The following is a 12,603-nucleotide window of genomic DNA, read 5'->3' on the forward strand; positions in this document are numbered from 1 at the left end:
CTTTAAAAGTTCCAACAGAGCATTACCAGCCAGAGAAATGGCACATTAAGTGACTGTTCTGTGATTTTCTTTCTTATTTGGTTCACACAAAATTGGAAAAATGATAGCACTGCCTTAATTTACATTCGGTTCTAGAGTAGCATAACTTTCGCATGACTGTTTTAGGGCACCACAAACTTGCATCAAATGCAACTCCAATGCTTCTCCTTAAGACACAGTGAGGAGCACTTCAACGGTTTCCATGTGAGGTGACATCGCCATAGTTCCTATACTGTGACATCACTTTCCATGTGTGGTGACATCGACATAGTTTCCATACTGTGACATCACTTTCCATGTGTGGTGACATCGACATAGTTCCCATACTGTGACATCACTTTCCATGTGTGGTGACATCGACATAGTTCCCATACTGTGACATCACTTTCCATGTGCAGCGACAACACCATGGTTCCCATACTTTGACATCACTTTCCATGTGTGGTGACATCGACATAGTTCCCATACTGTGACATCACTTTCCATGTGTGGTGACATCGACATAGTTCCCATACTGTGACATCACTTTCCATGTGTGGTGACATCGACATAGTTCCCATACTGTGACATCACTTTCCATGTGCAGCGACAACACCATGGTTCCCATACTTTGACATCACTTTCCATGTGTGGTGACATCGACATAGTTCCCATACTGTGACATCACTTTCCATGTGTGGTGACATCGACATAGTTCCCATACTGTGACATCACTTTCCATGTGTGGTGACATCGACATAGTTCCCATACTGTGACATCACTTTCCATGTGCAGCGACAACACCATGGTTCCCATACTTTGACATCACTTTCCATGTGCGATGACATCGATATAGTTCCCATACTTTGACATCGCTTTCCTTGTGCAATGACATTGCCATGGTTCCCATACTGTGACATCACTTTCCATGTGTGGTGACATCGACATAGTTCCCATACTGTGACATCACTTTCCATGTGTGGTGACATCGACATAGTTCCCATACTGTGACATCACTTTCCATGTGTGGTGACATCGACATAGTTCCCATACTATGACATCACTTTCCATGTGCAGCGACAACACCATGGTTCCCATACTTTGACATCACTTTCCATGTGTGGTGACATCGACATAGTTCCCATACTGTGACATCACTTTCCATGTGTGGTGACATCGACATAGTTCCCATATTGTGACATCACTTTCCATGTGCAGCGACAACACCATGGTTCCCATACTTTGACATCACTTTCCATGTGCGATGACATCGATATAGTTCCCATACTTTGACATCGCTTTCCATGTGCGATGACATTGCCATGGTTCCCATACTGTGACATCACTTTCCATGTGTGGTGACATCGCCATGGTTCCCATACTGTGACATCACTTTCTATGTGCGATCACATCGCCATGGTTGACAAACTGTGACATCACTTTCCATGTGCGGTGACATCGCCATAGTTCCCATACTGTGACATCACTTTCCACGTGCGATGACATCGCCATGGTTGACAAACAGTGACATCACTTTCCATGTGCGATGACATGGCCATGGTTCCCATACTGTGATATCGCCATAGTTCCCATACTGTGACATCACTGTGTGCAATTTATTTCAGCGTGCATTATTGTTTCACTCTGACATCACTGTGACTATTACTTTTAGAAATAGATATCACTGTCAGCTATGTCTGCACTGTAATATGCAATAAACATTAACTGTTATCCCATTAGTGTGACATCACTGTGCTGTGACATTTGACTGTACTGTATTAAGTATTCCTATACTGTGACATCACAGCAATATTATCACTTTACTGTGACATCACTGTGTTTATTATTTCTGTACTGTGATAGAAAAGAAGAAAAATTGAAGAGTCCTCAAGTGGTTGATACTTTTTTGTGGCTAATTGAAAAGATGATGACAATTTACAAGCTTTCAAGTAAACTATGCCTGACGCCAGTTTCACACGTCTTGATATTTCCATTACCGGAAAAAACTGTAACGGAGATATCAGTGTCCTTGTGTGTAATACTTGCAGAAAATGTGTGGCAACTGTGTGCCACATCAGTACCACACGCACCGCCACCTGAGAAGCACTGGTACAGTAAACGCTGTTCCCAGGCGCTGGGTGTTGAAGACCGCATCAGCGCATGCCCAGTCTGCGCTTTCCGGCGCCATTTTATGGAATACACACTTCAGTGTGTCTTCAAGAAAATGGCGCTGGAAAGCGATGACTGCGCAGGCACCAATTTCTCTGGCACAATCCCGCCCTCTCCTGACATCACGGCACAACAACTTACCGATCTGGTATTGCCGCGGTGTCTCGCCGTGATGTCAGGAGAGGGCAGGTTGTGGCGCCGGAATCGGGAGCAGATTTCGGTGGCACAATCCCGCCCTCTCCTGACCTCCCGGTCAGACCCTGTGGCAATACCAGGATTGGGGGATGAGGGGTACCATACATACAAGGATGGGGGGTGAGGGGTACCATGCATACCCGGATAGGGGGGTGAGGGGTACCATGCATACCAGGATGAGGAATGGGATGCCATGCAAACCAGTATTGGGGGGGACCATACATACCAGAATAGGGATGAGGGGGCCATGCATACAATTATAGGGATGAGAGGTGCCATGCATACCAGGATAGGAGGGGACAGCACATACCAGGATGGGAGACCATATACCAATAAAAATGCTCGCCACCCGGGCGTAGAACAGGTTCATAGCTAGTATATACATAGCTAGTATATATTGTAAGGTAGCTCTTGTTATTAAGGTTGGGGATACTCGCTTTGCAGCCAAATAACCAGATCCGGCATGGGTTTTCCATAAAACAATAACAGTCTATGCGGTTTATTCAGGCATCATAAACCCAAAGCAATGGAAATTTCATATCAACAGCATAGCGTCCATGACAGAGCTCCACTCTGTTAACCCTGTAGTCACAAAGGTTTATGCAAGGTCCAAAATGCAGGCTCACAGTTATCTCACCCTCTCAGGGTTACCTCACGGTTGCTTCACCACACTGCAGACGTCCATTCCCTCCCCTGGGAACTCTCAGACACTTGCAGCCATTAAACAGCGTCCACACGTGCTGTTAGGAAGGCACTTCAGGAAGTCAGACACATCTTCCAGCGAGACCTTCCAAACGGACCAACCGGGTCCAAGCATTCACTCAGGTGACCTACCCTGGCCACCTTATATGATCTGTAGCCACACCCACCAGATCACATGGCTATGACCTCATCACAGGTCCTACAAGCAAACTCACAATGTCCAAAATGCAGGCTCTCTAGCCTCACAGTTATCTCACCCCGTCAGGGTTACCTAATGGTTGCTTCACCACACTGCAGACGTCCATTCCCTCCCCTGGGAACTCTCTGACACGTGCAGCCATTATACACACAGGCACTTCAGAAAGGCAGACACATCTTCCAGTGAGACCTTCCAAACGGACCAATCGGGTCCAAGCATTTACTCAGGTGACCTACCCTGGCCACCTTATATGGTCTGTAGCCACACCCACCAGATCACATGGCTATGACCTCATCACAGGTCCTACAAGCACACTCACATAGTCTTTACTATAGGTGTTTTTAAACACACACCCCTAGGTGGGTTTGTAGGTAGCTGGTTCCACCCGTCTCACCAGCTACCTGGAAAGTTCTCCCTGACACAGTGTACTGAAAGCTCAGCAATACCTCTGCTGATCAACACATATATTCAAGCTTCCATCCCAAGGCCACCTACCTTGGAATACATAACGATCATTCAGCATCCTGCCACTCATCCTTTCTCCTGGGACACCCACCCTTGCGGGCACAGTGGTCACTACACCACATACGTCCCCCCTCTGTTCAAACTTGTGGGGTTGAACACACAACATTACCCTGGGATCTCGAGACCAGGCACCCATGTCACCTTGCCTAACAGGTCAAGAGAACCGACTCCGTCTGTTTTGTCTATCACACGGCCTCATCTCCACGTTAGGCCTCCCCGCCCCCAGCGGTCTGAATATCGGTCTTGGGCTTTGGCCCTCCAGTCACAGTCTGTCTTTGTCATCAGACACTGTTTAGTCACCACACTCCTACAGTGCGCTCCGTCAACTCCTTTTCTATCTATTCATCTTGTAACAAATGGTACATCACCATGTCTAAGTTTGCTTTTCAGTGCATTAACCTCACGGTTCATTGCATCTGCTGTCTCTGTAGCATCCTCCAGTTCACGCTGTAATCTACGGTACAACATATTGGCACGTTGACCCTCTTTCTCTGCTTCTTCCACCTGGCGCTTCAGTTGTTTCAGACGCACATTATTTCCCTCCGCCTGACCCTTGTATTGCTCAGAATTACGCCTTTCGTCATTCATTTGCATTAGTACATCCTTCAGTTTTTTCTCTGTACGTCATACTTTTTTGCTTGCAGATTGTCGCTCTTTAGTTTCAGCATCAAGCTGTTCCTCCAGTTGTGCAACCTTTGCTCTTAACTCCTTATTCTGGCGATCTAATTGCTGATGGGCATTCTCGTTCTTCTGAGCATTACTACGTTCTACATTCAGATCAGCATTCATCTGGTCAACCTGAAGTGTGGCCTTTCTCAGCCTGTCACTGGCTAATTCAACGTTGCCTTGTTCTTCCTCCTATTCTTCTTCATGCGAGAATCTAACTGCCTTTTTTCTTCCAAATCCAGAGCATCTTTACCACTGTTGTTGGCAATCACATCAGCCAGTTAATCTCTTTCCTGCTGTGCTTGCCTCTTAGCATGCTCTGAAGCAGCAAGCTCCTCCTGCATATGGATCATCTCTGCTTCCATATTTTTCAGTTTCTTCTTATCTTCACTCTGTTCACCACTTGGGCCTGGCCTCTGTAAGCCTTCGTCCCAGTTCTTCTCCCGCAGAAGACCTCTTACCGTTTCTGTGTACTCGTACCTCTTCTCTGAGGGACTTATTCAGACCTCGCTCCCTTTCTCTCTCAGAGCCACAGTCACCCCCAGAGACTGAGTCACCCCGATCATCCGAGTGAACCCTCCAGTTACCCTCTGACTGTGTGTCCGCTCCAGTCGTCTCATCTCCCAGCCCACCTCCGTCATGTCACAAGACGTCAGGTCCGTAAGTTGGGCAGATGTACCCCTTCTTCCGGTCACTCCTACAACTGACTTGTCCACTTTAGCATGCGTCACTGTGTCACTGTCTGCTAGCCCAACAGTAGAAATGTCCCCAACCCCTTGCTGTAGAGGAACTCCCCTCTCCCACAAGCCAGAAAACAGTCTAGAGTCGCGGCCTATAACCACTGGACAGGACAGATTCGGGACTATCGCTACATCCTGTCCCTCGATGTCCCAACCAATCTCAAAGACTACCCTGGCAACTGGGCAACTCCTATTGCCCCTGTGGTTGCAAGTTACCCCCACCTTTCTGCCGGGTATCTCAGGAGCAACCCGCACTAGAGTCACCGGGCTCCCAGGGTCGACCAGACCAACTATATCTTCATTATCTATCTGGAGGCCACACCCCCTTGGCATCGTGCCAGCTGGGTAGTTCACCAGGCAGATAGGACAGACATAGGACATTTGCTCCTGGCAACAGTTCATCTGTACCAGCCTTTTCACATCCGATGCTCCGCCCCCATTCCCTGGGACTCCACCCCCTTTTGGGTGACTATCCCCTTTTGGGACTCCACCCCTTTTTGGGTTACCACCCCGATTTGGGTCACCACCCCCTTTCGGGATTTCCCCATGTCCTTTCTACAGGTCTCCTTAGACCACAGTTCACACCAAAACAGTTTATGTCTTTAACGATACCACACAAGTTCTTATTGGCACCACCACAGCTCCTGCTGTCACCGATCTCCGACACCTCCGGCTGCAGTTCACACGCAGCTGCTGGTGTCACCTTCGTAACCCCGCAGAGTTCTAGCAAGCCGCTTGTCACCTTCGTAACCCCGTCGAGTTACAGCAAGCCACTTGTTACCTTCGTAACCCCGCCAAGTTACAGAAAGCCGCTTGTCACCTTCTTGACCCCACTGAGCCACCGCCAGCTGACTTGAGAGGGAAAAGAAAAAAAACAACACACACCACACAAAACTCACATATCCTGTCTGTGTGCTATTCAGGATGTCCGTCTCCTCCTGAGACCATCCAACACACAGGGCGCACCGGGTGCTATTCAGGGAGCCGACCCTCCTCCCAGGGTTTCCCAACACACCGGCCTCACCAGGTCCAGGGGCTCAGCGGGTGCTATTCAGGACTTCCGTCTCCGCCTGAGACTGTCCAACACTCATACCTCACCAGGTCCAAGGTCACAACACATGCTCCAGGTATCCGATTCTTCTCCCAGAACCTCCCAACACTGACCCTCCAGGACCTTGCACACTGAACCCTTCAGGTACACAGTCTCTCACTGATCCCGGTCAGTACAACACGGACACCTGTACGTTACCTGTGTCAGCCACACAGGTTCTCGGGTACCTCTTATCCACAGAGGCACCCTATAGCAATCCACAGTCTCTTTCTCTGACCCCGGTCAGCACATTATACGGTTTTCACGACCGTCACCTACTGGCCGCGCAGGTTCTCGGACCCCTCTACCGCGGAGGTGTCCTGTTATGAATGGGTCACCGAGGAGAAAAAGACAAAACAAGCTAAGTCACAGAAAACCAGAGAGGTTGGTAACTATGCAGATTGCAGATCCCTGATCCTAACCACACAACTAGCAGCAGCCGTAGAGCGTACCTACGATGGTCCTAGATGCTTCGTCACAGCCGGAGGACTAAATAAGCCTGAAGCAAGAAAAGGGGAAAGCTAACTGTCCCAGAGCAGACCCCAAAGGAAAGACAGCCCCCAAACATATATGGTCGGTAAGACAAGATGAAAACAAACGCAGGTAGGAAAATAGGCTGAGCAAACGATGGGGCCCAAGCTAACTAGAAAGGATAGGAAAGGAAAGACACTGTCTGCAATCTGCAAAAAAAACCTACAAAAATAAAGTCCAACACTTCTGATAGCAAAATTAACCCTGAAGTCACTAGACTTCTCCCACTATATCAGCACTCTGAAATATTCTGAGACAGAGCAAAAAGAGGCCAATCTAATAAGGGACAAAAAGCAAATTGGCAAATACAGATAAATAAGAGTGGAAATTTAGCGCAGCCCCAGCTGGGGCTGGCTGACCACACAAAAAACTGAATAGACCAACAAAATCAAGTGTGAATATTAGCAGAAAAACTTAGCTTTAGATGACTGGAACAGAGCTGAAAACCAAGACCTGACATGCCAGAAGGAATCACCAGCACCAGAATAGGGCGTCGGCTGTCTTAAATCCAGTCTGAGATTCCAGAGGTCCAATAGTCATCCTCATTATCAAGTGGCAGATCTCTACTGATTAAATCAGCCTCACTACCTCCTGTTACCACCAGAGGGAGCCTGGAAGGAGAACTCACAACTGGAGGACCAGAAAATGAACTCACAACAGTGTCCTATGAGCCTCTTCCACTGATCCCGGTCAGCTTATCACATGGCTTTCAAGACCGTCAGCCCTCCTGTCTCAGCGTTGCCAGCACTGCAACATGTGCTGTTGGAACGGTTGCCCTTAGCAACCGAATTTTGCAGTCCTCGTCCGTTGCTCCTAGCAACAAGGCTACAACACTGCCCATAGCATTCTCCACCAATTGTAAGGTAGTTCTTGTTATTAAGGTTGGGGATACTCGCTTTGCAGCCAAATAACCAGATCCGGCACGGGTTTTCCATAAAACAATAACAGTCCATGCGGTTTATTCAGGCATCATAAACACAAAGCAATAGAGAGTTCATATCAACAGCATAGCGTCCATGACAGAGCTTCACTCTGATAACCCTGTAGTCACACAGGTTTATGCAATATCCAAAATGCAGGCTCTCTAGCCTCACAGTTATCTCACCCCGTCAGGGTTAGCTAATGGTTGCTTCACCACACTGCAGACGTCCATTCCCTCCCCATGGGAACTCTCAGACACGTGCAGCCATTATACACACAGGCACTTCAGGAAGGCAGACACATCTTCCAGTGAGACCTTCCAAACGGACCAACCGGGTCCAAGCATTCACTCAGGTGACCTACCCTGGCCACCTTATATGGTCCGTAGCCACGCCCACCAGATCACATGGCTATGACCTCATCACAGGTCCTACAAGCACACTCACATAGTCTTTACTATAGGCATTTTTAAACACACATCCATAGGTGGGTTTGTAGGTAGCTGGTTCCGCCCGTCTTACCCGCTACCTGGAAAGCTCTCCCTGACACAGTGTAATGAAAGCTCAGCAGTACCTCTGCTGATCAACACACATATTCAAGCTTCCATCCCAAGGCCACCTACCTTGGTATACATAACAATCATTCAGCATCCTGCCACTCATCCTCTCTCCTGGGACACCCAAACAGCACCCCCTAGTGGACACAGTGGTCACTACACCATATAATATATATATATAATTATTATTTATTATTATAGTGCCATTTATTCCATGGCGCTTTACATGTGACAAGGGTATACGTAATATATACAAGTACAGTAATCTTAAGCAATGCAAGTCACGACTGGCACAGGATGAGAGAGGACCCTGCCTGCGAGGGCTCACAATCTACAAGTGATGGGTGAGGATACAGTAGGTGAGGGTAGAGCTGGTCGTGCAGCGGTTTGGTGGATTGGTGGTTACTGCAGGTTGTAGGCTTGTCAGAAGAGGTAGGTCTTCAGGTTCTTTTTGAAGCTTTCCATAGTAGGCGAGAGTCCGATATGTTGTGGTAGAGCGTTCCAGAGTAGGGGGATGCACGGGGGAAATCTTGTATGCGATTGTGGGAAGAGGAGATAAGAATGTACGGATCCGTGAAATGTTTTTGAGTTGAAGTCGGCAGGAAGTGGAAAGGGCTTGGATATGTGGTTTGAAAGAGAGATCAGTGTCAAGGATATACAGTATATATATCAGATCCAGGTTCTCTTGCCTTGTCACTAAGGGGTTAATACACATTCACATTGATTGCATGAAACATTCCCCTAAGTTGGAAGAATGGCTACAACAGATCCCAGGAGCAACATCTGAGATCTCTGTCCAGAAAAGCGCAATATTGGGAACAACTGAGTTCCTGCACAGAACCCTCAAACTCCCAGACCTCTGGTAGAGGACCCGAGAATGAGAAAGGACAACAAAAGACCACCCCCATTGGGGGGTGAGAAGGAAGTTATATATATTCTTGTATATTATATATGTACTGTGATATCATTGTATGTGTTATTTCTGCACTGTGACATCATTGTATGTATGATCTATGTAATGTGACGTGACTGTATTATATCTGTATTGTGATAGCGGTGTATTTATTATCTCTGTTCTATGACATCATTTTGTGCTTTTTGAAGGCATAAGTGGCTATAGATAAACCGTGAATTACCCCTTAAAATGTCCCAACCATTTTCTTCCACATAAAAGGATATTAGTAATTTATACTGCGCATAAAGTTGAGTCCTTGGCACAGACTTTGTACCTAGGCCTACAAACGTACACTTCGTGTGGAGGTTCTTACGTGGTTAAATGTATCTTATCTCATAGTAAGAGTACAAATCAATGAAGAAAGCAGCATAGATTTTATTTGCTGATTTAACAAGGATTCCAATACATCTATGATTGTTCTTGGTGATCACAAATTTGCATCTTCTAATATGACATCCGTAAAAGTTTCTATATTTACAATAGGACAATGATCTTTACAAAATGAGTGTCTAAGCCAGCTCATTTCATCTTTACTAATTAAGACACGTCAGTTGATCCACCAATTAACGAGCAAAAAGTTTAGAATGGCCTAAAAAGCCCAAGTATCTTCACCTTGACCGGACGACCCTTTAAATAAGAATGCAAGTTTACGAATGTTCATGTGGAGCCACACAATTCACATAGTGAAAAATGCAGAGAAGCAGTTATTTAAGACTCAATAAATATGTAACACTACAATGTGCACTAACTAAGGGATTTTTTTTTCTCTTTGTCCTAGCTTTCGTAGTAAGATTTCTCACAAAGAGATTTATTGGAGACTACGAAGCAAACACTGGTAAGTTTGAACAAAGGGTGTAAAGAGGGATCAATTGCCCAGCATGTGCATCGTAAATGGACCAGGCTTGTTTAGTAGTCTGTGCATTCCTGCTGTCCCTTTTGGACACTAGCAGAAGATAGATTTATATTATCTAGGACCTTGTCCTTTAACAAACACGATCAATGTTTTCTCTTCAGAATTCCGTGCTTGAGTTTTAATTCCAATTGATTCTAGAGCAGAACTTCCAGGATTCCTATATTTCTTTGCAGTGTAGTTTAGTGTTTGGGTGTATTTTGATTTTGAGGCCAAGTTTGTTAATCATCATCCTGTGTAGGCTTCTCCTCAGAGGTCATTCGTTTAAACCATGGCCCATTACCCTCTTATAAATCTCAGCTTCCTTACATTTCCTCTCCAGAGTGCGACCTCTCAGATAATAACCTTTCCAGTCTGCCTTGACATCACTCAATAATATTAACTTTAGGATACACAGAATAGAGTCCACAACTGGGTAAAGTAGATACCAGAAAGTAATGACATCATCATCATCCAAATTTACAGCCTTATACTGTATATAGATTATCTACTAATTATTTACTGTCTGAGAGTGTATAAAAGTGCATGGGTATTTGATAATAGTTCATTATTAATAATAGTTTTATTTATTGCCCACATATTCTGCAATATTTCACGACTCAGAGAGCACATGTGCAAATATTATCTGACATTACAGAGTAACACATATTTCAACAATTAAAATAAGAGTTGTGACGTAAAAGGTAAAAAGTTCCTTATTTTTTACAATGGTCAAGCCATCTTTTACAATATATAGGGTCTGTAATACAGCAGTATCCATGCTATGCAGTGATGAGGCAGTGACCCAAGCAAGTTCAAAACAAAACGTGTTTAATGCCCAAAAACTCACACAGTGCTCAGCATGAAACACAAAGAAAAAACACAGTATGACAAATGTGCAAAAATACTCTGCTGTAAAAAATATATAACAGTAGACAGCAAGTGCTAGTAAAAAGATGATAACAAAAACAGGGTATTTAGTTATTACGTTTTTTGCAAAAAATGTATACTAAGCCACTCCACAGTGCTCAGCATGCTGTATCCTCCGGATCGCAGCCAGGAAAACAAAAAGACATTCCGGGGCTAGTTGCCGTGAGCGACCGCTTCCCGGGTATGGAAGGGGTGCCAGACCTTTTGGCTCCGTTTGGCCCTGCGTTGCCTTACAGGAGTGCTCTGCAGACCAACTGCTCTGTCTGCTTGCAAGACCAAAACTGACTCACCCAAACTCTTCCTGCAGGGGTTTTTTTTTCCTTTCTCCAATCTATGGCCATAGGCCACTTATAAGATCTGGGCTGGAGGAAACGGACCGGGCCCCACCAACTTCCTACAGTCCGTTTAAAAAATAAAAGCCCATACCGGGTTTTCCTGAATAAGCTCCTTGGTCAAAATAACTTGACCAGGTTGATACTCACTTTTATTCTGCCTTGGGACTCACAGACATGCTGCTGTGACCACAAGGCACTCCTGCGGCTCTAATACGCTTTTGAGCGCATCCTGGGGGACAGATAGCGACTCTCACATATGACTCCGGTCACTGCCTCACAGGTCTTAAATATAAAGTCGCATGTACTGGTGACCAACCAATATCTGTATATGCACAGATATGAACTTCTACTATGTGCATGGAGGGTAGAAGGAAATTATTAAAAAAGGGACCCATTTCCAACAAAGAAAAATGTAGAAAAAAGGAAACAGAATAGTTAGATAAGTGATGTTGTAGACCTGTCTAAAAAGAAGTGTTTTAGGGCTGAAAAATAACCTGCTAAATTTCAATAAATTCAATAAAGTCCCCCATACACTTTAGATACCTAATCATATGGAGGGCAGTTTTCTCTCCCAACTATGCCGTATACAGGAATGCTAGAAGTGCTGAGCGCTCCTGTGTCCTCTATGGGAAAGCCACTGCCAGGCAACTCTTTTAGGGGACAGTCGTGTATTTCCATTCATATTAGACTGTTGGGCCTGCCTGTCAATATCGGCAGGTTCGTCCTACATTAGTATAATGTGTATGGGGTTCTTACTTTTCATGTCTTCCGTTATCGAAGATGATTAATGTCATGACCAAGATTATATTCTGAGGATTTTTATGTGCTGTAAAATCTGCAACAGATATGTCAGGAATCCATTTTAGAACACAATTTGTGCACAGCCATGGTTTGTTCTTCTTGCACTTTTAAAGTATTTAAATTTAGCAGATAAATGTAAAGTTCAGCACATTAATACACTTTTTTTTTTTGCTACGCAGGTGCGTTATACTCAAGAAAAGTGACAATCGATGGAGAACAAATTTCCCTACAAGTACAGGATACACCCTATGTATCAATGGAGGTGAGCTATAGGATACTATTAGTCTGCAGCCTTTGCTAGACATGTGATATTTACATAGTGCTAAATAATATTTAACTATATGTTTCAATTTTTACAAAGCACCCATATATAAATAAATG

The 12,603-nt window shown here is 45.3% G+C and overlaps 1 protein-coding gene across 1 annotated transcript in view; it reads left to right on the top strand.

Moving 5' to 3' along the window:
• LOC141050877 (ras-like protein family member 11A-like) overlaps nucleotides 1-12,603 on the top strand; it is a 116,034-nt gene that overhangs the window by 1,021 nt on the left and 102,410 nt on the right. The window contains exons 2-3 of the mRNA XM_073547541.1: nucleotides 10,046-10,102; nucleotides 12,402-12,484. Coding sequence (XP_073403642.1) covers nucleotides 10,046-10,102; nucleotides 12,402-12,484 — 140 coding nt within the window. The remainder of the gene's footprint in view (nucleotides 1-10,045; nucleotides 10,103-12,401; nucleotides 12,485-12,603) is intronic.

The sequence above is a fragment of the Dendrobates tinctorius genome, unplaced genomic scaffold (genome assembly GCF_039654945.1).
Source record: "Dendrobates tinctorius isolate UK_male_01 unplaced genomic scaffold, ASM3965494v1 ptg000154l, whole genome shotgun sequence".
NCBI lineage: Eukaryota > Metazoa > Chordata > Amphibia > Anura > Dendrobatidae > Dendrobates > Dendrobates tinctorius.